The 24,308-nt window shown below is 38.9% G+C and overlaps 1 protein-coding gene across 2 annotated transcripts in view; it reads left to right on the plus strand.

Annotated features, from left to right (window-relative positions):
- The first annotated feature begins 352 nt into the window (after window positions 1-352).
- The window catches only part of VEGFD (vascular endothelial growth factor D), a 42,059-nt gene continuing 18,103 nt past the window's right edge, over window positions 353-24,308 (plus strand). Inside the window, exon 1 of one of the 2 annotated variants that reach the window (XM_021269302.4) lies at window positions 353-559. In XM_021269302.4, coding sequence (XP_021124977.3) covers window positions 512-559 — 48 coding nt within the window. In that variant the 5' untranslated portion in view covers window positions 353-511. Of the gene's footprint in view, window positions 560-12,388; window positions 13,044-24,308 lie in introns of those variants that run through there. The other variant, XM_005015182.5, reaches the window with a different exon arrangement.

Genomic DNA, 24,308 nt, shown 5'->3' on the forward strand with positions numbered 1-24,308 from the left:
AACAGGTTTATATCAAGAGATTATTATTTACATGCTCCAAGTCATCTATCAGATCTGTTTTACCACATGCTGGAGCTGATTTTGGACCCACCGCTCTACACCCTTTCATCTCAGCGGGTGCCCCTGCCTGCACACTGTTGCAGGACCACCCCTGGCGAGCAACCTGATGGAGAAAAGCTGTGCCCTAGCAAGCAGCTTTCCAGCCAAATGGCTTCAGCAGTGTGTTGCAGCATCCCACTGTTTTGCTATTTGACAAAAATCAGTCTCTTGCAGGTGGTGATTTCAGCTGTAAATTGTTACTAACTATGTGGTTTTCACAGCCTGCTGTGGAGAGTATCACTGATGTAGATCGCCATGCTGTAAGCTTTCTGATATCCCAGAGGGTGGAAATCAGATCAGGGTGGAGAATTCCTGGCTCATTTCTGACTTGTTTGAGAACAGGGATGATCTGCCCGTTTTGGTGCTGCAGTTTCCTCCTGGGGATATACCCACCAGTGTACAGCGAGGCAGCATGTGGCCATGGCAAGGATATCTGAGGTCCTGTTTCATACCTACAAATGTATGAAAGAAAACAATATATTCAGGAAAACTTTGGTTATCTATGCACTAGATGAATAACCAGGGTGATTCAAACACAGGGACATTTTTATATGTATTTATATTTTTTCCCTATTAGTGTATTTAATCCTAAATCCCTTGCTAAGAGATATAGGACAATCTATAAGTCTGGTCAGTACTTCCAACCAAGAAGCAGTCATCAGAATTTTAATACATATGCTATTGTTTAATTGGTCTGGTCTGTATGCATCAAAATGTTGGGAATTACTGCTTAATCCTCAGCCTTGGAGGGAAGTAGACCCAATGGGAACTAACCAATAATTGTCATACTGTATGAAAATATACTTATAAATGAAAGCCAGTCTTTCCAGGTAGCTATCTGCGTGCTTTTGCTGATGTTTAGATGTTGTAATTTAACCACATATTTACATGTAGAACAGCTATTTTCAGTAGAGACCCTTATGAACTGTAGTGTTAGCATTCTTGGCACAGGTTAAGCAATGGAAAATATTTCTTATCTGATTTGGCTGTATCTATAAGTGAAAGACATGTCAAATGTCTTTCAAAACATTTTTGATTTACAAAAAATAATCAAATTCATAATGTATCAGAAAAAGTTGCCTGTGAACATTTCTGTAATTGCCTTTGATGCTACTCTGCGAGTCTTTTGTACGTACTTTATATATGAATAGTAACATATTTTACATGTAGTATCTGAAAAAATTATGAAAATTATGAAAAAATATTTTCATAATTTATGACTCAGTTCCTATAATTTTTTTATATTTAGATGTCTGTTTTCTTCAAAGATCCTGATGATACTAAGCAAAAACCAGAACTTCGTCACATAATGTATTGACTGATGGTAACTGTTCACTCTGAGAACAATGTAGCTCTGCCCTAACAATGTAGCTCTGCCCTAATAATTGCAGCCTGAAGGACATTTCTTGATAAAACTGAGAGGAGAGTTGTTTACATTGTTGCTGTAAGCCATAACTGTGGGCTCATCACCTTCCAAGTATCTTCTTGCAACCTTTAATATATACATTTATAAACATGCTCTCAGAATTTTTGGAACAAAAGTTTCCTAAATATTCCTGAATTGTTGTGCTTTTACTAATTGCTTATTGTTTTCTTAATTTTCATGATACATATAAATCTCTCAACCTCCTCATTTTGAAGTCAGCACTGGAAAGGGGGCCTTCCCATGTACATCAGCAGGAACAGATTAACTCTGTCTGATCATTTCTTTTAAATCTCTTTTGAAAATTTCAAAATTTAAGTAGCCAGAATAAAGTTATTCTTGTCCCCCAAATAGAATAATAGGAGAACAATAATAGGCCTGCAGTAACACTTAACAAGCTAATTGATCTCCAGAAGAGTTTGCCTTGTGTATTGCCTACTTTTCCAGTCTTGGGGATCATCTGGTGAGACGATAGTCTCTCTTTGGAGAAGCAAAGATGTGACCCTAACTCACTTCAATGTCTTGATGAATCTACATCATGTTGGTATCCTCTCATTCCCTTTCTGTATCATCTGCTCTTGTGCTGTGTCCTGCTTTCTCTTGAGGGCCCTCTATTGTATTCGGAACAATGGTGGGTGGGGTGGTATGCATGCCAAATAAATATTCTTAACATGGAGTCCAGCTTGGAAGAAAGATTCATAAGTAATTATCTGTTGAAATGCATTTACTGTATTTGCTTTGGTCCCTCAGTGTCAGAAAACAACTAAAATCTGTAGTCACTGTTGATTGCATCATAGGTCATAGAAAATGTCAGTCTGCACAAAGCATTCTTAATTACATACATTTTCTAAGTTTCTGGTAGTCACTTGGACTATCTGTGTAATGTTGATAGGACCTCTCCCTGAGTCCAAGAAACTCTATGCCCAGATTGCTTCAGGCCAACACATCAGACTAATATTTTTGAGCAGTTGGCTGAAACCAAGCCCTATAGTAGTTGGCCAGGCACCTTGTCTGAGCTCCATGTGATGTTCTTGTGCTTTTAAATCATAATTAACAATCATTTTAATGATTTTTTCAACATCATTAACCTTAATGACTTACTTATTAGATCATAATTATGTATATGGCATAAGGTGGGCCATGGTAGGAAGACACTTGTGCATGTTTGAAGAAGCAAAGCCTTCTTGGAGATGCCATAAAGCTCTGGGTGAGGGGAATCAGTGAATCCTCTTGCTACAGTCTTGTTCACTGATGAAGAGATCTCTGAAATGAACTATTGCCAGAACCACGCCTGTGTGTTGTCTTGAAGTAGGCTAACCAGAGTGATCTAAAACAGGCCCAGGGAGCAAAGCAATCATGAACCAGAGAAGAGCAGAGGTCCCATACTCACAGTCTCTTTACTATCTCTCTTTTATATTCAACAATCTTATTCCTCAAGAACATTCCATCAAACATAAAGCATCAGAAGAGCAAGACCTGAATATTTAGGTACAGAAAGAAGATAATGTTTTTTTGTTTTTTTGTTTTTTTTTTTCCGTGTTTTTAATCTTGTCTTTTTTTTTTTTTTTTTTTTTTTTAATTTTTCAGCTACCTTTATCTAGCCTGCTACAGGAGTGATGGATTCCTGGAAGATTTTAGATTTTTTAGGTTTAATTTCTTTTGGACTTATGTTCCCCCTCCCCCCCCCCCCCCCCGCCTTTTCGTTAAGTAAGCACTATTTCAGAATCTAAATTGTGTTCACTTTTTATATTATAAATGTTCCTATCAAATTTCTTCACTGCATTTAAAGATTAACCTAGTAGTTTATGTGAATTTAAGAATATCTCATCATTTTGCTTGTCTCTTGTATTTTCCTTTTTCTTTTCCTTTTTTTTTTTCTTTCTTTTAAAGAACATAAAATTGCTTTCCAACTCCCTGACAGCCCTCCTAAGCCTAGACAATTTTGTTATTAACTGCCTTGCCAAAAGACTGTGCTAGAGACTTAAGTTCAAAGTGTATTCATTAAATGCCACCAACAAAGTATTTCTCAAAAGGATGAGGAGGTCTGAATTTAACATTCAGAGTTGTTGTGACATTGTAAAATACTCTTTGTAAAATCTCATGTTTTGTATGGCCAAGTGAACTCATCTACTCCAGAACACAATGACTGGTAGGCTTTTTATGTTATCTGAACACAGCTGCAGAATCTTACACTTGGTAGCAACTTGGTAGCAGACCAGGGTAATAGCAGGCAGGGGGTTGATCCTAAAAAAAAAAAAAAAAAAAGTGTGTGTATGTTAAATTAGGTCTGAAAACAGCAGATGAAAAGGTAAAATAAAGTTGGCACACTCTCTGTGCCTCTTCAGGATTCTTCCCATCCTTTTAGAAGCGTTGATGGTACCTGGTCTTCTGAATCCTGATGTCAATAATGGGAAATTAAAGATAAATAGACCATTTCATGTAGGTCACTGACCAGATGATGATAGGTATGAAGTGTTCATTTGACTATGGTTTAAAAGGCGGAGTAAGCTTGAGTAGAACTATCAATTTGGGTATAAAACTCTAAAACTCTTCACAAAAGCCACATGGCAGGCCGTCTTTTATTGTACGTTCAATAAGAAATGGAAGGTGAGATTAAAAAATTATTTTTATGTCAGTATACATTATTGATAGCAATAGGAAGTAATAAAGATAGGAAGCATGTTTTTTATTTATTTTTTTTTTTTTGGAAAAGGGTAGAAGTACATTTGTGTTTTAAGTGTGAAAAAAATCATCCTGTTAGAGCCAGAGATGAACTTTGTAATATATACACTTCAAGTATACATTTACTTCTCTAAACATCCTCAAGAGAGAGATCATTAATTCTTTGCTGCTGACGTCAGGGAGCTAACTTATCCTTTTATTGGCCTAGTGTTTGTGAATATTAAAGGAGTTAAACCAAAAGTAAATAATAAACATTTCATCCCCAAACTTTAAGTTGCACCAGATGGACTTTATTTTCAGATTACCGAGTGTGACTGTAAAGTGCCCTCAAATGGATACAAATCCTGATATTAACTTGTGGGGGATCTGCTGTCATTGCAAACCACTATGTGCATGTTCTCAGGGTGCAAGGTCAGTTACGATGATGATGTACTTGTTCTCAGACCATCTATTATATACGTTTATATTACTTCAAGGATGTTGTTTCAGGGTGTTACAAAGTAAGCAGGGAAATCACTTGTAGAAAATAAACGTATAAACCCTTCTATTGGCACCTACTTGCTGTCATACCTCCCACAAACTAATTTCATTTTGTCTAGGACTTGCAGCAAAATTTGCTCCTTCTGAACCTCCATCCTTCTACTTCTCTGTATGTTCTTTCTCATCTGTTAGTTGCTCTTATTTGTGAAAATGGCTGTATTAGGAGTGGGGTCTTAATTTGATAGAAATGCAGGGTGAAAATAGTTGTTCTGCTGTATTTTTACTGCTAAAAGATCTTAGAAAAAACTGCTTTGTTTTTGATGAAGACAGGGAGAGGCAGAGAGGGGAAATTAGGCAGCATGAAGCTATTTGTTTTTATGGCTTGGCATCTTTTAAGACTTCTCTGAGTTTCTTGCTGGCCTAGAGAGGCAGGAATGTTGTCACGGTATACTCTGGCCATACCTAGTGGGTCAAGAGTTTGGGACTTGTGAACAGAAAATGTTCCCAAGGGGTACTTTCTGCTTATTCCAAGGAATCATCTCCTTGACTGGACAACAGAATTAGGCAAGTGCTTGAATTTGAGGTATTTTACATTACTTTTGACTAAGAATGTTTCTTTTTGACTGGATAAAATTAAGATGTCCAGAAAAAAAGGACAATGACTAATTTATGCTATAGGTAAATATGATCAGTTGGGAAGCCTTTTTTTTTTTTTTTCTTTTTTTCCTGTGGCCTTATTATGATAGATTAAGCCATGACTTCAGTTCCACTGACTACTTATTTTGGCAGTCTAGCCTGTTGTCTGAAATGCAAAGATTAAATTAATCTTGAATTTCCTTCTTTTCTCACAAAGCCTGCTTACCTCAAAGAAGTGTCATGATGAGCTGGGTGGAGCTCTCCAGGAGTACTTGAAGGTTATTTTTTGTAAGGCCACTTCAGAAAATAACTTTGTATGAATTCGGCTTCAACTGACAAGGTCTGTAACATGTATTTCTTCTTCAGTCTCTAAGAATGTAACAGTCACTAGATTAAATTAGCATTTTCACATCTAATTGATGTATTATAATGAAACTGTGGTCATAAAAAGGATGTGTCAGTCTTCATGATGTCTTGTAGATGCTCTGCTGCCACCATCTAGCTTGCAGCCATTTCATTTTTATTGTCATAGGACTCTACTGTGCTGGATGAGCAAATGGAAAGTTTTAAAGTACAGGCTGCGTTGTTTCTGTTTCACGTGGAAATATCTAACATTTTGTTCTGACTGAAGAGTCAGCTGATGCTACCTTGTACTCAGCCGCACTAGAGAGTTTCTCCTGGTGTGCAGGAGGAGCAGATAAGGTTCTTTCACTTACTCAAGACAATTCCCATAATTTGAAAGATTAAAGATGTCGATGTCATCTGTAGTCACATCTTTCTCTTGAGAAACTCTAGGCTTGATATGCATAATACAACAAATGTCTATTCAGTTATACAAGTTGGTGCAAGCTGTGCATACCCTTATGACCGAGGATGATTTAGCAACAGTGATGTGCATACTGGAGAAAATGACTGTTGTTACCATTTTCTTCAATGTAAGCACACAAGATTTCACCTATTTTTGCTCACAATCCAGACAGAATTAATCCATCTAGATACTCGTGTTTTGCAGTTATACCTCCCTTGGCTATTGTTTCAGATTAAAGGTAGATATTGAACTATTGACTTTGAATTCATCCTCTTGGTATATGCCTCCTTTATTGACTTTCTGAGCATTTTAAGGCACCTGACTCAAAAAGTTAGGGATCCTCTGATGTACTCAAACACCAGCCAATGAGCATTTCACAGTCAATTTGGAGTCACATCCCCTGTGAAGGTGTGAAGGATGGCTTTTGCTCCTTGGTCAGACCTCTACCTCTTCTTCCCCTCTCCCCTCACTCCTTCCTCTTTTTTTTCTTTCCTTTCCTTTCCTTTCCTTTCCTTTCCTTTCCTTTCCTTTCCTTTCCTTTCCTTTCCTTTCCTTTCCTTTCCTTTCCTTTCCTTTCCTTTCCTTTCCTTTCCTTTCCTTTCCTTTCCTTTCCTTTCCTTTCCTTTCCTTTCCTTTCCTTTCCTTTCCTTTCCTTTCCTTTCCTTTCCTTTCCTTTCCTTTCCTTTCCTTTCCTTTCCTTTCCTTTCCTTTCCTTTCTTTTCTTTTCTCTTCTTTTCTCTTCTTTTTTCTTCTCCTTAACCTTGAGAACTCTTTTTTTTTTTTTTTACCTTCCTGTTTAGCTTGCCTCACTCTTTTATAAAAAAAAATAGTGACTTAGAATAAGTCACAAGAGAAATCAGGGGTTGTGAGTGCTATTACATGCCTCTGTAATTAAAGTCTGATTATTGTTCCAGTTGTGCCCTCATTAACAGTTATGTAAATACAGATGGAGGTGAAGACAAGCCAGGCTTCCATTGTTGTAGATATTGGGTTGCAGGAATCCAGAGAAAAATTAGGTTCTCTGGAATAAGGACAATGTAGTTTAGGTTCCTTAGAAGTTGAAGTTACACAAACAGACACCAAGGAAACAGTGATTTCTTCATACTTTGGCTAGGTAAAGCTGTCACTCATCACAGCAGCCATGCCCACTAAGAAGTTAGAAATATGAACTAGAAAAGGGTGACAAGGCAGCCGTGCCCTTTGCGAGGCTGGGGTAGAGCCTTTCAAAGACAGAGCAGTGTAAAGGTGTGTTCATCACTCAGAAGCTCAGCCCCAAATGTCTGTGGTTTTCATCTGCCCGGTGTTGACATCTATCCTGCTGCAGCATGCAGTTAACAGTAGAGTCCCTCCTCCGAACTAGGCCTCTGTGCAGCGTGGTGGAGAACCGAACCCATGGATATTGTGGTTCACCTGTGTTAAATCTGAGAGTTTGTCTGCCCTTCAGCCGCGGGTGTGTTTGTAGCTTGTGCAGGCATTCCCTAGCGACCTTTAGTCTAGCTAGATTGGCTATCGATAGCGGTTTAGCCACCTCAGCCTGGAGTGCAGTGGATGCCCAACGCCTAGTTATGTGGCCCACTTTTCAGGCAGGTTTTTCAGCCTGCACTGAGCTCCAGGCTCACAGCAGCAAGGAGACGATGAGGCTGTCTATCTGAAGGGTAGCTAAAGAGTAACCTCACAAGGTGCCACAGCCACCTGGCTGGTATGTGGGGCTGGTCCTGGGGCTGCCCGGTGTGCACTGTGCAAGCCATGAATCTGGCTATTAGATTTTGCTTTTGTTTCTAAATTAATTCTATCAATCCAGTTTAGCATTTAGTGTGATGTCCTGAACACTCTCGTATTTGGCAGAAATTTCTAATTCCAGTAGCTGCTATATTAACCTTTGCATTATTTAAACCTATTTTAAATAACTACTTAACAATTTATAATAAATTTAGTAATTTTACTAAGTCAGCGGCCTCAAATTGCTGTATCATGAGTGTTATATTAAATATAAGTTAGTTTCTTGTTTGCAGTATTTGAGATAATTGACCCATTTTTTCTTTCTCTATGTAATATTCAAGAAAACAAAAGTTCCTCTGTGTGAGAATTTTTTAGAGGGAATGTACAGATCTGCTCATAGAATCATCTTACAAATGCTTACTTAATGACCTTCACTGGGAATTATATTAGTTCCATGAACATTACTCCATGCTGAGACTTGAAGCTGTGCAGAGTTCTCCAGCGCAAAGTATCTAATAGAAGAATACAATATTTGAAGTAAAGGCAATGAATCACCTTTATTGATCTCCAATTTAATTTATGCTATCTGAGAGTGATTGATTAAATTAGAGTTTATTTAGGGCATATAGTCACAAATGTTATGTTATCTGAGTATTCCTATTGATTCATGATTTACTCTTGTGGTAAAAGGTCTGAAGTACCTTTTTTTGTGTGTGTGTTTTGCTACATTTCTCTCAGTGAAGATATTTTTGGAGGTGTTTCCCTAGTAGTTTTGTCTGGCAAATAGTGACACAGGTCTGGACCTATCTGCAGGTATGTTATTTTCAGATAACAAAAAGAATTTATTTTATCAGATGAAAGAATTTCAGCTTAAAGAATATGGGTTGTACAGTATAGCCAATAAATTCTTCTGTTCTTTGGGCATGCAAGCATGCAATAAATTTATAAGGTATTTATTTATTTATTTATTTATTTATAGTCTAAAGCCTAAATATAGAACCTGCTATGCAACTCAATAAAAAGTCCTGGTAAGTAAGCTGTACTTGGTCTGCATATTCTATCTTACAAATTAGAGGAAAGTATCAGTAAAATATTATTAGTCTGTTTCTAGGTATATATACCTTATTATTTATTTATTTATTTTTATGTTCTCTTCCACCAAAAAAATTTATAACAATCAGTGAATCGGGGTTTCTGTGGAATGTATGTGAAACTGTTACTTTGGAATTAAGACTCATATGCTTGCTTATGATAATATTGAATAAATAATCTATAATGTTTATAGATAGAGATTTAAACTTGTTTTCATACGTATTGTTCATTCATTTGAGACTTCAGCATTGATCAAAATTTGAAATAGATTAAACCAAATATTTTAAGTTTTTCCTTCAAAGAGTTTACTGGTTTGCCATAGTATGAAACAACTGCTAAGCCAGAAGTGATAAAGTAGGAAAATAAAGACTTATTTCATTTAACAGAATTTAACTTTGTTGGTGTCAATGGAGCTGTATATTCAGCCACCAAAGTGCAGTAATGCAAGCAGTCATGCAAAATTTATTGAAATACTTCATTCTACAGTGTTAGCTTTAAAAAAATGCAGAGCAGAGCCACGCACAGAACTAAACAGGTAGATTTGCAATAGTAAAAGGAGATAAAAACAAAAGCTAGTAGTGCTAGTAGTGTTAATTTGTGTTTAGATAGTAAAAGAAAGCATAGGTCATAGTCCTAGGAGGTATCCGGTTGGACAGTTTGTTCACTGCTCTTGCAGGCAACCTGCAGTGTAATCTCAAAATACTTAGAGTTAGCATTAGAGTACTATCTACATTGTTATCAGTGCAGCAGCAGGCAGGAAAAATTGTTAGAAACGTGTGTGAAGAGTAGGCTTGAGGTAATGCTGGAGAGAGCCCTTATTCACATCCCACATTGGAGAGGAGAGACGAGAGGAATAGGGGAAGGGACAGGGACCGTGGAGCAAATGGTGAAAGGAAGCTGTTCCCAAAAGTCCATCATCAGAGTTACTCTGCTGTTCTAGCAACTGTTTTCTCTTGCTTTGTCTGTTCTTTCGCTAACAGCTTTGAGCTAGATTTGAAGTCCATGGCAGTTAGCAAAAGGTGTTTTTCTTCCTTTGCAAGTCTTTGTGTCTGAGCCCTGAGGGAGAGATTAAGTATTGTGTATCTTCTGCCTGCAGCATCTAACTTGCTCTTTTAAATGGATTTGATTCGGTGCCAGAGGTTCAGTTCAGTATTCCTGCCAAAAAGCCCACTGAAGCCAGAGCTGGGCAGACAGATGTGATGAACATTTTGCTTCCAGAAAGACATAATTTTGGTCTTTCTAAATGTTTTTGTGATTCAGAATTGAATTTGGTTAATAGCAGTGACGAACTAAAACACAAACAAAACATTATTGAGGTGTTTCCCGCCAGTGTTTCCAAAACAAACAGCCTTGGTTTTCTAGTGCTAGTTTGTTAATAGTCCCTGAAGTAGGTTTTGTGGGTCCCACAAGGGCGGAAAGGCCATTGCCATTCTCACCGTGAGGCTGAGACTGCGATAGCCCTTGTGTTTGTGTCTTTTCCCATTTTGATTTAAATCTGAGAGCTGAGCTGCGCTCTCATTCTTAGACATGTGTTTTCCTTACTAGTTTTCAGATCATATCACCACAAGGCCTTTACACTCTCCATCCCTCCAAGCCCTTTCACGTCCTATAACCAGTTAAACACCCACTGGGATGCAGGAGGAATTCCACAGCTAGTGTTCAGGACCTTCCGTGCTGCTGCTGGGTTGTCCCTTGCTTCTGCCACCTTACAAAGTGAAGCGGAGCAGTGATGTTGTTCGAGGGCACCAGCCAGAAACAGCCTGACTAGCGGCTGGAAGGAAAGCTTGCTCCAGTTACCTGGTCTGGCTGAAGAAAAGGTGAAATTTTGTGCCAGCCCTTCCAGAGGAACAGAGAAGCTCATCCGTGAACCATTCTGGAGACAGGCTGTGTCAGTAATACTCCGGTGACCAGGCTTTAGGGCACAAAGGATGTATTGCTTCTTGCCTGTGTTGTGAATCAGGGTCTGTGTTCAATTAATGATCACCATACATGAGAGAAGTTTGTAGGCAGATACCCCCTCCAGATAACTACAGGTCAATAGAGAGTTATTATCATGCAGTCCTGACCTTGTAGTGACTATTTTGGGCTTGGTCCCTTGAGCTGAAGTAGCGTGCTCAAGGCTAAGGAGCATTCATTTTGTTCCGCAGGGTTTCAGTTCCTGCAAGCAGATGGCTATCGGCATCAGAAGGGAAATGGGGAAACTAAATGAGGTCAGAGTGACCGTACATAAGCAAGAGATAACATGCTCCTTTGAAATGATGAATGAAATAGTTGATGTCTTTCAATGGCAGGCTACAGCATTGATACAGAACATCCCCGGTGGTGTGGGGCTGGTGAAACTGCATGAACACAGCCAGCAGTGTGGTGGGGTGCAAGGTGGAAGGGGGAGAAGGAGGTATGCAGAGCAGAGGACCTTTCTCACATAGCTCAGAGAATGAAACTCATGCTGTCCTTACACGAACCACTGCAGGGTAGGTGGGGAAAGAAGCCACCAGCTAGAAAAAAGGGAGAATAAATTGCTTTCACAAAACAAATGGTGAAAGACAACAGTTAAAATTATTCAGTCACATATGTGTTTTTAAAACATGATGGCACAGTTAACTGGCAACAACTGGAGAAAACAGATTCAAATAATTTTCTCTATCATATCCATTTGTGATGAACTCTTAGGAAGAAATTATGCAACCTTACTGATAGCAACAGAAATATGGCTTGTATTTAAGAGAGCTACTTCTTGGAAGTCAGAGGTAGGAAAGCAGTGCTATGAAATATTAGCTACCAGACTGTTTTATGGTAACAACTGGAGCTCTGCAAACCCTAAGCTGTGTGAGAGTGGAGCTATTCTCCTGAATATTAACTATTACATGAGTACAGCAATAAAGACTTAACATGTGTAATTATTAGAGCCTTTGTCTATGTTATAAATTTAAATGCTTGCTATCCATTTTGGCTTTAAACTGTGGAAAAGTGCAGAGAATATTCAAGATCTTTTTATCTTGGGGCAGAAAGAGAGATTCTATTTTGCTGAAAAAAAGAAAAAGATTTATTCCTTTTATATCTGTTACTTTCTGAACTTTCATTAAAAAAATAAAAAACCCTGTGTGTTTTTAAATATAAAATAAAAATAAAAATAAATATAAATTTTAAACTTTCCTTTTTAAAATCTAAACTAATAATCTAAAATAAGGTTTTAAAACCTTATGCTACATAAAAGAAAATGGTCTTTCTTTCTCTTTTCCTTTCTCTCCCTCTCTCTTTTTTTTTTTAAAAAAAAAAAAGAAAAAAAATCTGTATGCTGTGTAAGAAACGTGTGCTGAAGTTTCATGTTTCAGGTAATCTTCTTTAAAATAATGGGAGTCTAGATTGCATCAGTTAGTTTAAAAACTGCTATGCTATTGGTAGGGACAAAATGGGATTAGAGCCAAAATTTGACTGTGTTACTGCCAAAGTCTGTATCAGATTTAAGACACATGCTTCTGCAAGCTTCCATGAAGGTTGTGAAAAAAGTTTTAATACAGAGTTGGATTACAGCTCTCTAGCTCAAAACATTGGCCATTACACTACCATCTGAAAAGGCTGCTGTAAGACGGAGCACAGAATAGAGCAGATTTCTGCAGTTTTCTGGACCACAGATGGATTTTGAATACCTCTTTGTGCCTTGATGGAAGATATATTAACTTCATTAACTGGAATCCAAACCTGATCACTTGTGAGAGTGTGTGTGTATACATACAGATAGAAATCTATTTAAACCCTTATCATGATTTTCTTTCAAGTGCATGTAAAATCTGCTCTAAGAAATTACATTGTCTAGGTGAATTGTTCAAAATAATTGTTTAGAAGAGTAAAGAGCTAGATATTTGCTCTTGCATTTTGGAATCTTCTGTGAGTTTATGACAGAAAAACTGGAATCTTTTCTTGTCTGCATTGGTGATACAGAAATGCATTTCAAAAGAGACGCCTCTAGCTGTATGACAACGATTGCATAGTAACCTGTGGATTTTAAACATCAGAATGTACAAACCGTGGGCAACTGTGAATATTTTCATAGTTTCTTTTCTGCATTTGCTGCAAGGATCTGAGTATGAGAATGGATCTGTGAAGGTAGGTGATCTCTATTTATTGACATGGTTAATAATCCACATTGCCAGAATTATATAAATTTCATGTGCAAGTTGGTGAGCTTCTTGCTGTTTTGGTGTTTGTTTTTTTTTGTTTTTTTGCTTTGTTTTGTCTGTTTTGTTTTGTTGTGTGTGCTTTTTTGTGTGTGTGTGTGTGTGTGATTGTTCAGCCATAGAAGAAAGAGAATCTATATAGAAGTTAAATACATATAAATTGTTTATTACTTTATTATTTTTATTAGCTGTTATTAATTAATTTTAATATACTTTGTTCTTGTATTAAACTTTTAGTATCAGTCATGCAAGGCAAAAGGAAAATACAAAACTAAGCAGAAGTCAGAGCACTTGGGATACTTTTTAAATGCACTTTTTTATTTCATGTATTTATGATTTCAGAAGTAAGAACACTGGTGTTGAAAATTTTCCTCTAAAAACACTTGTTCATCAGTTGCTTACTTGTTTGCCAGAAATCTGAGAAATATTTTTCTTTTGTTTTACTAAGAAATGTTGTCCAAGACTTTAAAATAAGCAGCAAATAGTAATAATAGGGCACATTGCCCGAAATTCAAACTTTATTCTGAATGCAATGCATGCAAGAAAATTTAAGCTGAAGTTTCACCTTGAGAGTATGATTTTTTTTTTGTCTAACTTTCTGAGAAAATGTGAGAACAGCCAGGACAATCATTTAGAAAAATCTGAACAAAAGCTGGAACAAGATTCTGCATGTGTAGTGTGTCCAAAAATGATTAATTCAGTGTGTGGTCCAGAACAAATTATTTGTTTCTCACTGACAGAGCAAAACAAGCTAATAGGTTTGTTTTCACTTCACAAAACCTCCTGCTTGCAAGAGATGACCACACACTACTCTGTGAACTGCACTTCATGTTGACCTGAGGTTTAGAAAAGAAAGGCTAAATTATGTACTTAATTGCAGATTTCTGTTGCCAGCACAAGAAGTTAGCAGTGGTGAGCAATGTGTTTTCAGGATGACTAATGCCTAAAGCCTTTGCCTGCTCACCATTCACAAGCTTTTAATTTACAACCTTAGCTATCAAGACTTGGAAGGCATGAAGACCAGTGCAATAATTCTCATATACATTGCCTTCATTCTTATATACATTGCACTGCATGACAAGTCAATGTTTACTCACATGTAGGAATCTCTTTACTTAAATCAGAAAGCACTTTCTAATATAGCATACTAACCACTGTATAATTGGCAATGATGATAATTCTTCCCTCACGTGGAACACAAGTTTATTCAGTTTATTAGCAAATCACTAGTTAGTTAAGAGCCTTTTAATTAAATTTTGAAACCACATCCATTTTGCCCAGCATACATACAAGAGCTCTTCTTGCTCATTTAAACTGGTTTATAGTTTATTGACTGTGATGACATTGCCTAGCAAGCATATGCATATTTGTAATTGTTTTCATTGTAATTTGGCTACCACTCTCAAGGAGCCAGACTAGATGCTGGGTATTCTATTTAATAAAAATAACTGTTAGTTTCCAAGACTATCATGAAGGTATTATGTAGATCACGCTAAAAAGGACTATGTTTCACATGCATTGGCTGCTGATTACCAAAAGGAAAAGACTGTGTTGTTTGTTTGTTTTTGTTTGTTTGTTTTCCTGCTTGTTCTGCCTCTTTCTGATAGATTTTTGGCTAAGCTGTTAATTATTTTTATTTTCATGTTTGACATAGTGTATTAGGTTTCTGGGTTGTTTTAGCATTTATGGCATGTGGGCTTTTGTGCATGTGTGTGGGGTATATTATAGTGCTTTGTTGTACACAGGGTTATCTGTATTCTTACCAACTGCACCTCAGATTTTACTTGCAGAACACAGAAGTAATATATTGTAGTCACCTATCATATCTTATTTTAAAAAAGTTCTTTAAGATCAACAGTAATATTGCCGGGATAAAAAACACAAGGTCAGGATGTAGGTGCTAATCACAATTAATGAGACACAGAAAGCATCCCCCCCTCTATCGTTGTTATAGCAGACCAGGTAACTAAGCTCAACCCAGGACACTTGAAGTTTTAAACCTGTTGATGGACTAAACTATCAGGTGGTGTCAGAGTGGTATCACGTGATAGAGTTTCAGGGGGTTAAGCATTTAAATACTCTCTTTTCCCCTGCCACAGTGACCCTCAATAATGCTGTGAAGGTTAAAAGCTTATTTACAAGTTGCTGTAACTCAGGGAGTATCTCTGCTGTGCTTGACTTTTCCTAGCCCTTCGGAAACACCATACTCTTCTGGATACAGGACTCTCTTTTATTCCCCACGTGTACACCAAGCCCATTAATTCCCTGTCTGCCAGACCCCAGTTCTTCCCTCCTGTCTCCATTTTTGTTCTGTTCCAGTCCAGCATCAGTGGATCCCCAGCCCGTATTCCTGGACCTCCCTGGCTTAAGGTCGGTTTCCCTACCACGATCCCTTTTGCCATCTCCTTGTGTCACCTTCCTTCCCACTCACCTACTTTTGGGCTGGGATAGCCTCCTCCTTCCTCTGACTCTCAGAAGGTCAGTCTCAGTTTCTCAGTGACAGTCTCAGTGCCCTACTGAACCTGTCCCGACTGATCATGGTTCCCCTCTTCCCTAGCTTCTAGCTTTGTTTTCATGGTCAGAACTTCTTGCCTTTCCATTTTCCTGACCCCAGTTTCTAGTTCTGGTCTCCCCAGATGCTCTCAGGCTAGGTCTTGCACTCTTCTGCTAATGTTCCTCTTCCCTCTCCACTTTAAATGTGACATCTTCCTTTCCCATGTTGCCCGACCCCTGAAAGAATCTGAGGGAGATGAATGGTGTTGTCCCAGCTCTCAGGTCTGTGGGCTGCTCCTGTGCTGGTCTGCATCCTTGTCCTGCTCAGCTCCAGGCTGGAGTGTAGTCAGCACAAGCCCCATCTGCAGAGTTTAGCTGCTAACCCCTGGCAAGTCTCTGCTGAGCATCCGTGAGCTGCTGCTGTTACATCTGTGTGGATATTTACAGAGAGAGCAGGAGGCACATCTGTGCCAACAAAGCTTCCTCGGGTGTCAAAACTTCACATATTTCATCCACCACAAGGAAATGCTGGACATTTACAAAGACAAAATTTCCAGAAAAGGTTTTTGCACAGATACAGAAGGAGCTTCGTCCTTAACTGCGAGCAAACCATTTTGACCAGACAACAAATCATAGGATCATAAAATCACAGAGTGGTTTGGGTTGGAAGGGACCATACAGATCATCTAATTCCAACCCTTCTGCCATGGGCAGGGACACTTTTCACTAAGTCAAAAAGTTATTAAAATCATTTAGAAGCAGACATCTGGCACGGAAAGTTTCAGCTTGAACACTGAATGTCTGGTGATGTTATAAGCAACTGGAAAGAGTCTCATGACAGGAAGCAGTAGGCAGCTCAGTCTGGGGCAGGGCAATCATGTAGGTATCAGACACAACTCCTCAGCTGAACTCATGTCAACATTGGCAGTAATCCCTCTATTTCACACTCCAGTTATTTGATTCAGGTTGCCAGTCTGACAGACTAAATCCTTAGTGAACAATTACATTTCCACATGGGTTTTCTGATGTCTAAGCATTAATTTTTTTCATCATGAAATGCTTAAAAATGCCTTGTTGAAGTGTTATCCTGCCAGTCTCTTGCATTATGAAACCCCTCAGCTAAAGCACCACAAACTTAACTGTCACCTTTCCTGTTTCTCCCCCACAAACAGATTTTTCCTCTCCCATACAGCAATGACAGATATAGACTACTTTATATTTTTTTTTTCCAGAATTTTAAAATTAGGTAGAAAGAGGTATGTCCTATATTCATCAGAGCCGAGAAGACTTTTGCCAGGAAAAGCCCCAGTGGTTTGTCAGACCTACTTCTGTCTTCCAGCACTAAAACTGTCTCTCTGATGAGGCCACAGAGTCCTGATCGCTAAGGGGGTGAGTCTCAGTGCTCCCTGCACTGTTCTGCCCTTTATGTTATTCATTATCAGGAAGGCAAGAGAAAGTAATGCCCAAGTTACAATAAACTCAGAGCTTTCTCTTTTTGCAGAGGTTTTCTCCCTTGGACAAACTCTCTTTTGGTTCATTAGAGAGAATCCCATGGCTGATAGGCCTAAGGAGTATCATCGAACACGAAATCTGGTCTGAAGACAGAGGGGGGTAGATATTCTCAGCCCTGGAGCCAGCTGCTCTCTGCTACATGCACATCTTTTCCACAGCTAATAGCCCTTTTTTATCACCGCACCAAATATTGATACAGGCTTAAGTGGCCATTTTTGTTCTGAAGGGTCTTAGATTCAACAATCTCACGTTGCCACTGGGAGATGGACAGAGGCAGAAGCCAGCTGCTGGTCCTTGTCCACTGCCCTGCTCTGCTGAAGGCGAGAGCAAAACTGCAGTTCCCCACAAACCTTAGTGGAGACGCCTTGCCCTTGGGCAGGCAAGGAGATACTGGAGAGCCACCGTGAGCTGAAGGAATCAGAAAGCTCTGCATCTCTTCCTTCCTGGAGCCACCTGCAGTCTGTCTGTGCAACCAAAACAGAGCTCTGCAACAAAACCTGAGCAAGTCTTAGCAGAGCAGGGAGTAAGATTTTGTCTGATTATCACTGATGCTGTTTTTCAGATAAAAAATCTGAAAAATGCTGCATAACATTTAACATAGGAGCTAAATGCTATGCAGCACTCTAATAACAGCTTGCAAGTGTTGCTCACTTTCCAGAAAAGATATATTCTAACAGTTCGTCTATCTCATAGATTCTCTTCCTCAAAGGCAACTCCTGGAAGTACAGTCAGCTGCTCAGGAGCTAGAAAAAACTCAATCAGGATTGTTGGAAGCAATTTCACTCTTTAAACTAGACTTTTCATCCTTACATCCAGCTTCCTTTCAAAGTTAACAAACTCTTTGAAATACTGATTATGAAATTGTGGTTTTCATATGTTTTCTTATTATCGCTGCTGCTCTTGATTCTCTGTGATTACAATCTCTGATAGGCATGATGAGCCAAGAACATGTGGAAATGTACTTGCAGCATTCCTGCAGAAACGTTTGCCTGTGCTTTTCCTTCAGGACTGGGAAACTATCAGGGAGGTTGTGAAGAAAGCCAATTTGTTCTGACTTATCTGCTACTGACTTAAGAAGCTACAGTGAGGGATAAGACAACAACCCTGTATATTGCCATGCCATGCGGCATCCATCCTTGGCTCTTATCTGTTGGGAAAGGAAATTACAAGCACACTGCTGCTTTATCCAGAGCAGCTCTCACTCATGAGAAAAATCCTTCCCAGCTGCTGCTCCAGTCTAGGCCATCTCAGCTGGGATTGTAATGTCTGTGTATAGAGCAGAGTGCTGAAAAATCCACCAGGCTGTTTAGATTAATCAGATGCAGCATTTGAGAAATTCATTCCATTATTCAGCGGTTTGAAATGAAGACAGCACTAATTAAACTTTGACATCAGTCATAGCTCACATCTGGAGCTCTGTACAGTCCAGGGGAGGCAGGAAGGCAGGTTCAGAGGGCTGTAGAGAACCTTCTATTAATTCATGATCACAGAGCAATCAGGGCAAGCAATCAACTCAGGCTCAGCAAGTGTTGCTTGTCTGAGGGCAGTTTGCTGTGGCTTGCTTGTGCTTTCTCCCCCACAGGGATTTATTTGCCTTGTTTCTAACCACTGATGTGGTGGTATTGATGCAGCTCCCACAGGAGGCAAACAGGGCTAGGAGAGGAATAACCTGCTTGAAAAGGGGAAAAAATAGTGCAAAATCTATCTTGTAAGGTCTCTGCTGGTATGGCTGCAAGTTTTGTTCTGGTCACTACTGTCCCTACTCAGATCTGAGTAAGGTTTGCTGGTGTCTTATCTCCCGTCTGCCTGCCTGGGAAAATTAAGTAAGGTACTGTTGTTGTAGGTGATAACTCAGTTATTCCCATTCATTAAAAATCTTGTACTGTACTTTTTATCATTATCACTGATAAAAATGATTGGGGTCGGTGTTTTTCTTAGACCTTTCTCACAGGGCACGTAAGTCCAGTTATAAAACCAGCCATTACTATTTCCTGGACTTGACTTTAGATGTAGTCCCAAACTGACGGCACTGCTGGGGTAAAAAGCCTCCTGAGTTATTTTGCTGCAAGGAGGTAAACCTGATATGATACTTTTCCTAAATAAACCCTTATATGTCCCAGTATGTGCCAGTCCCTTATAAAACTCCACACCTCATCCCTATTTCCCCAGCACATTTTACAAATCTTAATAATTCTTGTTGAGAATTGGGGAACAGGGACAAAATTCTATGTGCCTCCATGACAGCTGCAGAGACCCCATTTGCTCATGGGAAGACCAAGCAGGATTTGTTCTTTTCTTGAATATCTTTGTAAAAGAGCTATCTTTGGGTTTCTATATCAATGAATAGTAGAACTATTGAGAATGATATTTTAGTTCGCTCACATTAAGAAAAAATAACTTTTTGAAGGATATCTGCATGTTTGTTTTCTTTTTACCCCAGATCTGACCTAAAGGGTATGACCATTCAGCAAGTGGCAGAACGCCCCTAGGCTTCTTACCATTTTGGCAGAATGGCATTTAGCAAAACTGGGACAAATGTTTGGACACATAGAATTTGGTGATCCAGTGTGGGCACTGCATGGATTTGGAAAGGGGTGATTACTCTGCTTATTATCAGGTCAGGATGGCTTTGCCAGAACCACGTTATTTAGACCAGAAGCATGCTGAGTTAGTTTTGAGAACTCATTGTCACTATAGTGCAGTCACTATTTGCATGCAGTGGGGAAAGGAATCATATCTGAGTCGTGTTAAATTACAAGACAGTTGCATCATGTTGATGTATCATATGTCACATTGCACACAGTGAATGTGCCATACAAACAGGCAAAACTTTTCACTTTAATTAGCAATGTGACTCAGAAACCATGTTAGGATACTTTCCTCAACTGCTAGGGAAATATTACTTAAGAAAAATTACAATTCCAGGAAAATGTGTGCATGTGATTGGGGTAACATAAGTTCACTCAGTACTGGCAGTGGCTCTGCTTTGTGAAGTGACATTTGGAAATCCGGCCCTACAATTGGCTAGTCATACTTCCAAAACATTTGTTGAAGTGTCTTGGGGCAAACCCAGAAACCAATGAAATCACTAACTGAAAGAACCTTCAACACATTAAAAATATTTTCAAATATTAAAAGAATATATAGTCATCTGATTTCATCCAATTCTCTGTTACTGAGACATTTCAAAATCACTGTCCAAACCCCAGTGATTTCCAATGAAATATATCCAAAAAAAAGTGACCACAGTCTGGACACATTCTTTGTAAACACCTGCAATATGCTATTTTTGACATGTGTACTGTGTCACAGTGTTAGACAAGCACCTAGGATTGTATAAGATGAAGTAAGAGCTTATGTAATGTCTCTAGCTGTGCTCTGTGGTGAGCATCGTGTCTGCCTGAACACACTGCAGCTATGCCAGAGGATACAACCAAGAACAGAAGTAGAGCTTGAGAAAACATACTGTTGGATTCCCATAGCTATCAGTAGCATTTGGGATATACCAGGCAGTTACCACCCTGGGCATTTATGACAATCCCTATCTGTCCTTTCACTGACCAGGCAAATACACTTTGCATGATTACCACAGGAGGGGCCTAAAGGCAAAGTCTCAACGCAGATAACCAGGCTTGAAAAGGAAGAAACTCCACACCACAGTAGACCTATTTCTTTTTTCCGTCTCTCCATCTTGTTTTTCCATCACTACCAACAAGACGAGGCATAGTGAGTGCTGTTATCTTCAAAAGCATACTTTAGCTGCTGTGAGTGAGGGAGTTTCCCATGAGAGCCAAAAGACCTGGCTGTGGGAAGGAAGATTTGTTTGATGAGAGTTCTAGTTGATTCTAAAAATATTTACTGGCTGGAAAGAAAAAAAAAAACACACACCACAACACCCATTTTAATAAAAAAGATCTATATGGCCAAAAGTATATAGTTGTGAGAAATATTCTGATACATTATCAGTTTCTGATTGTTTAGACACATAAAAGAAATGAAATAATCTGAGATTCATGGTTTCACTTCCAAGTCATGTAACATTCTGCTGTTTTCACTTCTTTGCTTTGAGTATTTAGTTTCATTCAAACCAAATGTTCAGAGTAGAACAACCAAAATGTCTCATGTCTGAAGATTTTGATAATGTAATCACACTACTAAAGTGCAAGAAGTCTGATTTAGTTGCTGTAGCACCAGAAAAGATATATTCTAATTGAAAAGGCCATTCAAAATATAAAACAGCTGTTCTCCTGAAGACACAGGGTGGCTGATATGATTCACTTTTGAAAGCATATCATCCTCAGCTAAATTATAAGCTGTTTATCACCACCTTGACTACTAATCTTAGGAAATGGGTAATTAAGTCTCCTGTTTTCACTGGGCGTGAGGCTGGAGCCTGGAGGAGAGGAGTCTGGAGGGAACTTTTTAACACGCTGAACAGCAATGTTGGAGCAGTCCAGAAGTTGCTTCTCCAGTTTTGGGTCTTGTCCAAATGATGTGCTGACAAAGTTTTATCAAAAGAGACCTTCGAACATCATTTCTTTATCAGTGAGAAATATGACTCAGATGAATGTTTCCATCAGTCCCCTTCTCCCTGATAAAACACCAGATAAAACAATCAGTTTTACCACTTTATGTTCCTCCCAAAATCACATATAATGTAACTGTCAGTCCTTCTTTCTGTGCTATGGCCATTTGCTGCTGCTCTTCTTACAGGACAGGGTGCTATGAAGTTTCTCTTTCAGCAGCATTGACACACTAGACCTCGTGGGATGACTGGATTGATCACACGGTCACCCTTTCTTGAGAGGAAGTATGGTCAAGACAAATACTCTAACTCTGGGGGCAGACAGCAGAGAGGTCTCTCTTAGGCTTTGGATGGGGGAAGCAAAACTCTTGTTCTTCTGACTGCTTTCCAAACTTTGAGCTCTAGCTGGGCAAGCAGGCACTGGTAAGGGTAGAGAGGTGACCTTCAGGCTTTCCACCCAGAGGACAATTTTCTGCTCTTTGAGCAAAGCAGGAGTAGCTGTCTGGGCATTGCAGCTAGAAGATGCATTTTTGACACATTAATATTTTTGCTTGTGTGAGTTATGTGGAGTCACTCTCTGATGCAGTTGCTGAAAATGAAACTTTTTTTTGTGCAGAAAAATGCAACTTTTGCATTTCCCTCCAGATTGTTGATGCTGTAACTGGAATGGCAGCCCAGGTGAGTGTCCAGTCTGGATAAGTCTGAGAGAGCTTGATATTTTTTCCTGAGTATTAGAACAGATTTAAGTTTTTGTTTAAACAGCCTCCATCTGAAGGTGGAATGAAGTACTGAAAGACCCTGAAGCTTCATCCATGTTTCTGATAAAGACGGAAGAGCCTGTAAATGTCAGTGAGAAATTCCATGAGAATCTTATTGGTTTTAGGGAAGAATATAAGTAGGAAGTCAAAATATCTTATTGTTTTGTCTCTATGAGGTCACATTCGTTATAATTAAAATTGCTTCTTTGTGCACTGATAATATAGATAATCATAGATATAGGCACACAGATGTTCATGAGCCAGAGGGGATACTGTCAGGGATGGTATTACATGGATCAAAAGTTCATAGCTGACAGAGAATCAAAGTTGTGACTTTAGAGGAGTTGTTGAAAACAATTTTTATTTTTTTTTTCTCCTCAGAAATGAAATACAACAGTGATGATAAAATTAGTGCAAGCTATTATGTGTCAGACTTGGTAAAGCTGAACTCCCCATGCTATATGTTTAAAAGCCGAGGCAGTTACTTCTTGGTAAGGTTGTAAGTTACTCCTGCAAATCTGATGCTTTCAAGCTGCAGAAAAGTTTCACAATTTTATTGTCTGTTATGCAACACCCAAGAATACAAGATGCTGTAAAATTGACAATATTTGTTACGATAAAACTTGACACTGGTTGGACCCCTGCTATGTCAAAATCACGGCCTATGACTCTAAGCATTATTTTCTGTGTTTTCTTGGTAATTTCTTTGGATACATGCCTTCCTCTGTTTTCTCTTTTCTTCTACTTTCGTTGTAGTCACCAGGTTAGGGATTGTCTCTTTATTTTGTGTTCATACCCAAACCCACAATGATGCTAGAAATAGTTACTAAAAATGATGCAAATCATCAAAAGGAGTTCCTCTTACTGCAGAGATTATATGGAAGCTTGTCAATTTCATCAGCTCAGATGATGACTTCAGGCACCATCTTTGTGTAGGAGCTGGGCTGTTTTCCTGCCAAGAGAGAGCAAGGCTTTTCCACAAGAACTCGCTTTCAGTGTAGAGATGCCTTGGTCAGATCGGCTAACAGCCTGCACTATGAACCACAATGGGGCTTTGAGGCAAGGCATGAAGTAAAGTCCTCCACCCAGGCAACTGGCACTCCTCTTCTTTAGCCAGTCCCAGCTCCTTTAGGCCTTGGTGCAGTTGCATGATCTGGTTGCATGAAGTCTTTGTGACTTCTTTTGAGCTACTTGTAGCTGTTACTGCTGCATCAAGCACATGGCACTCGCATAAAGCTCCAAAATGTTCTCATTTGCTGCCAGTACTCTTTGTCAATGTCCAAGTGCCCTTACTTTGTGATGAAACCTCCCCCACTAAATTGGTTAATTTTGAAAGATTTAGTTTGAACTTAGCTTAAACCTGCTTGGCAATGTCTGTAATACAATGACATTAAGAGAATCATAACTCTTTGTTATGCAGCTAAAATCTGCTTTGTTTGGCAAGATAAAGTTCTTACCTTTTTTTTTTGTTTAACTGCTGAGAAGATGGACCATAAAACAGTGCAAGGTTATTGAAAGGTTCCTTAATCATTTGTCCTGGCTCCAGACATAGTGATAATGTTGAAGCTTTCCATTGGTATTTGTGCAGTGCTTGCCACAATATTATCTGTGACCCTAAATGGGAAAAAAAAAATATGTTCTCTTTCAGAAGAGCTGTTACACATATATAGCTTTGAGCAGAGGTTCATGTCCCACTGTGGATAAGGACTGCCAGGGCTGGGGCTAAAAGAAAGTGGTTTAGACATCTGTGTAAGCTTTGGGGATGTCTTCCTTGAGTCTGTGAGTGTGACCGAGTGTAGAGTGAAATGCAAGTAGGACTTTCCTTACAGTGTGCAATATATGGATTTTGATAAACCTTTATTTTTGCCTTATCATACATGCAGAATATTATTGACTATGCATCTAT

This window comes from Anas platyrhynchos, chromosome 1, assembly GCF_047663525.1.
Source record: "Anas platyrhynchos isolate ZD024472 breed Pekin duck chromosome 1, IASCAAS_PekinDuck_T2T, whole genome shotgun sequence".
NCBI lineage: Eukaryota > Metazoa > Chordata > Aves > Anseriformes > Anatidae > Anas > Anas platyrhynchos.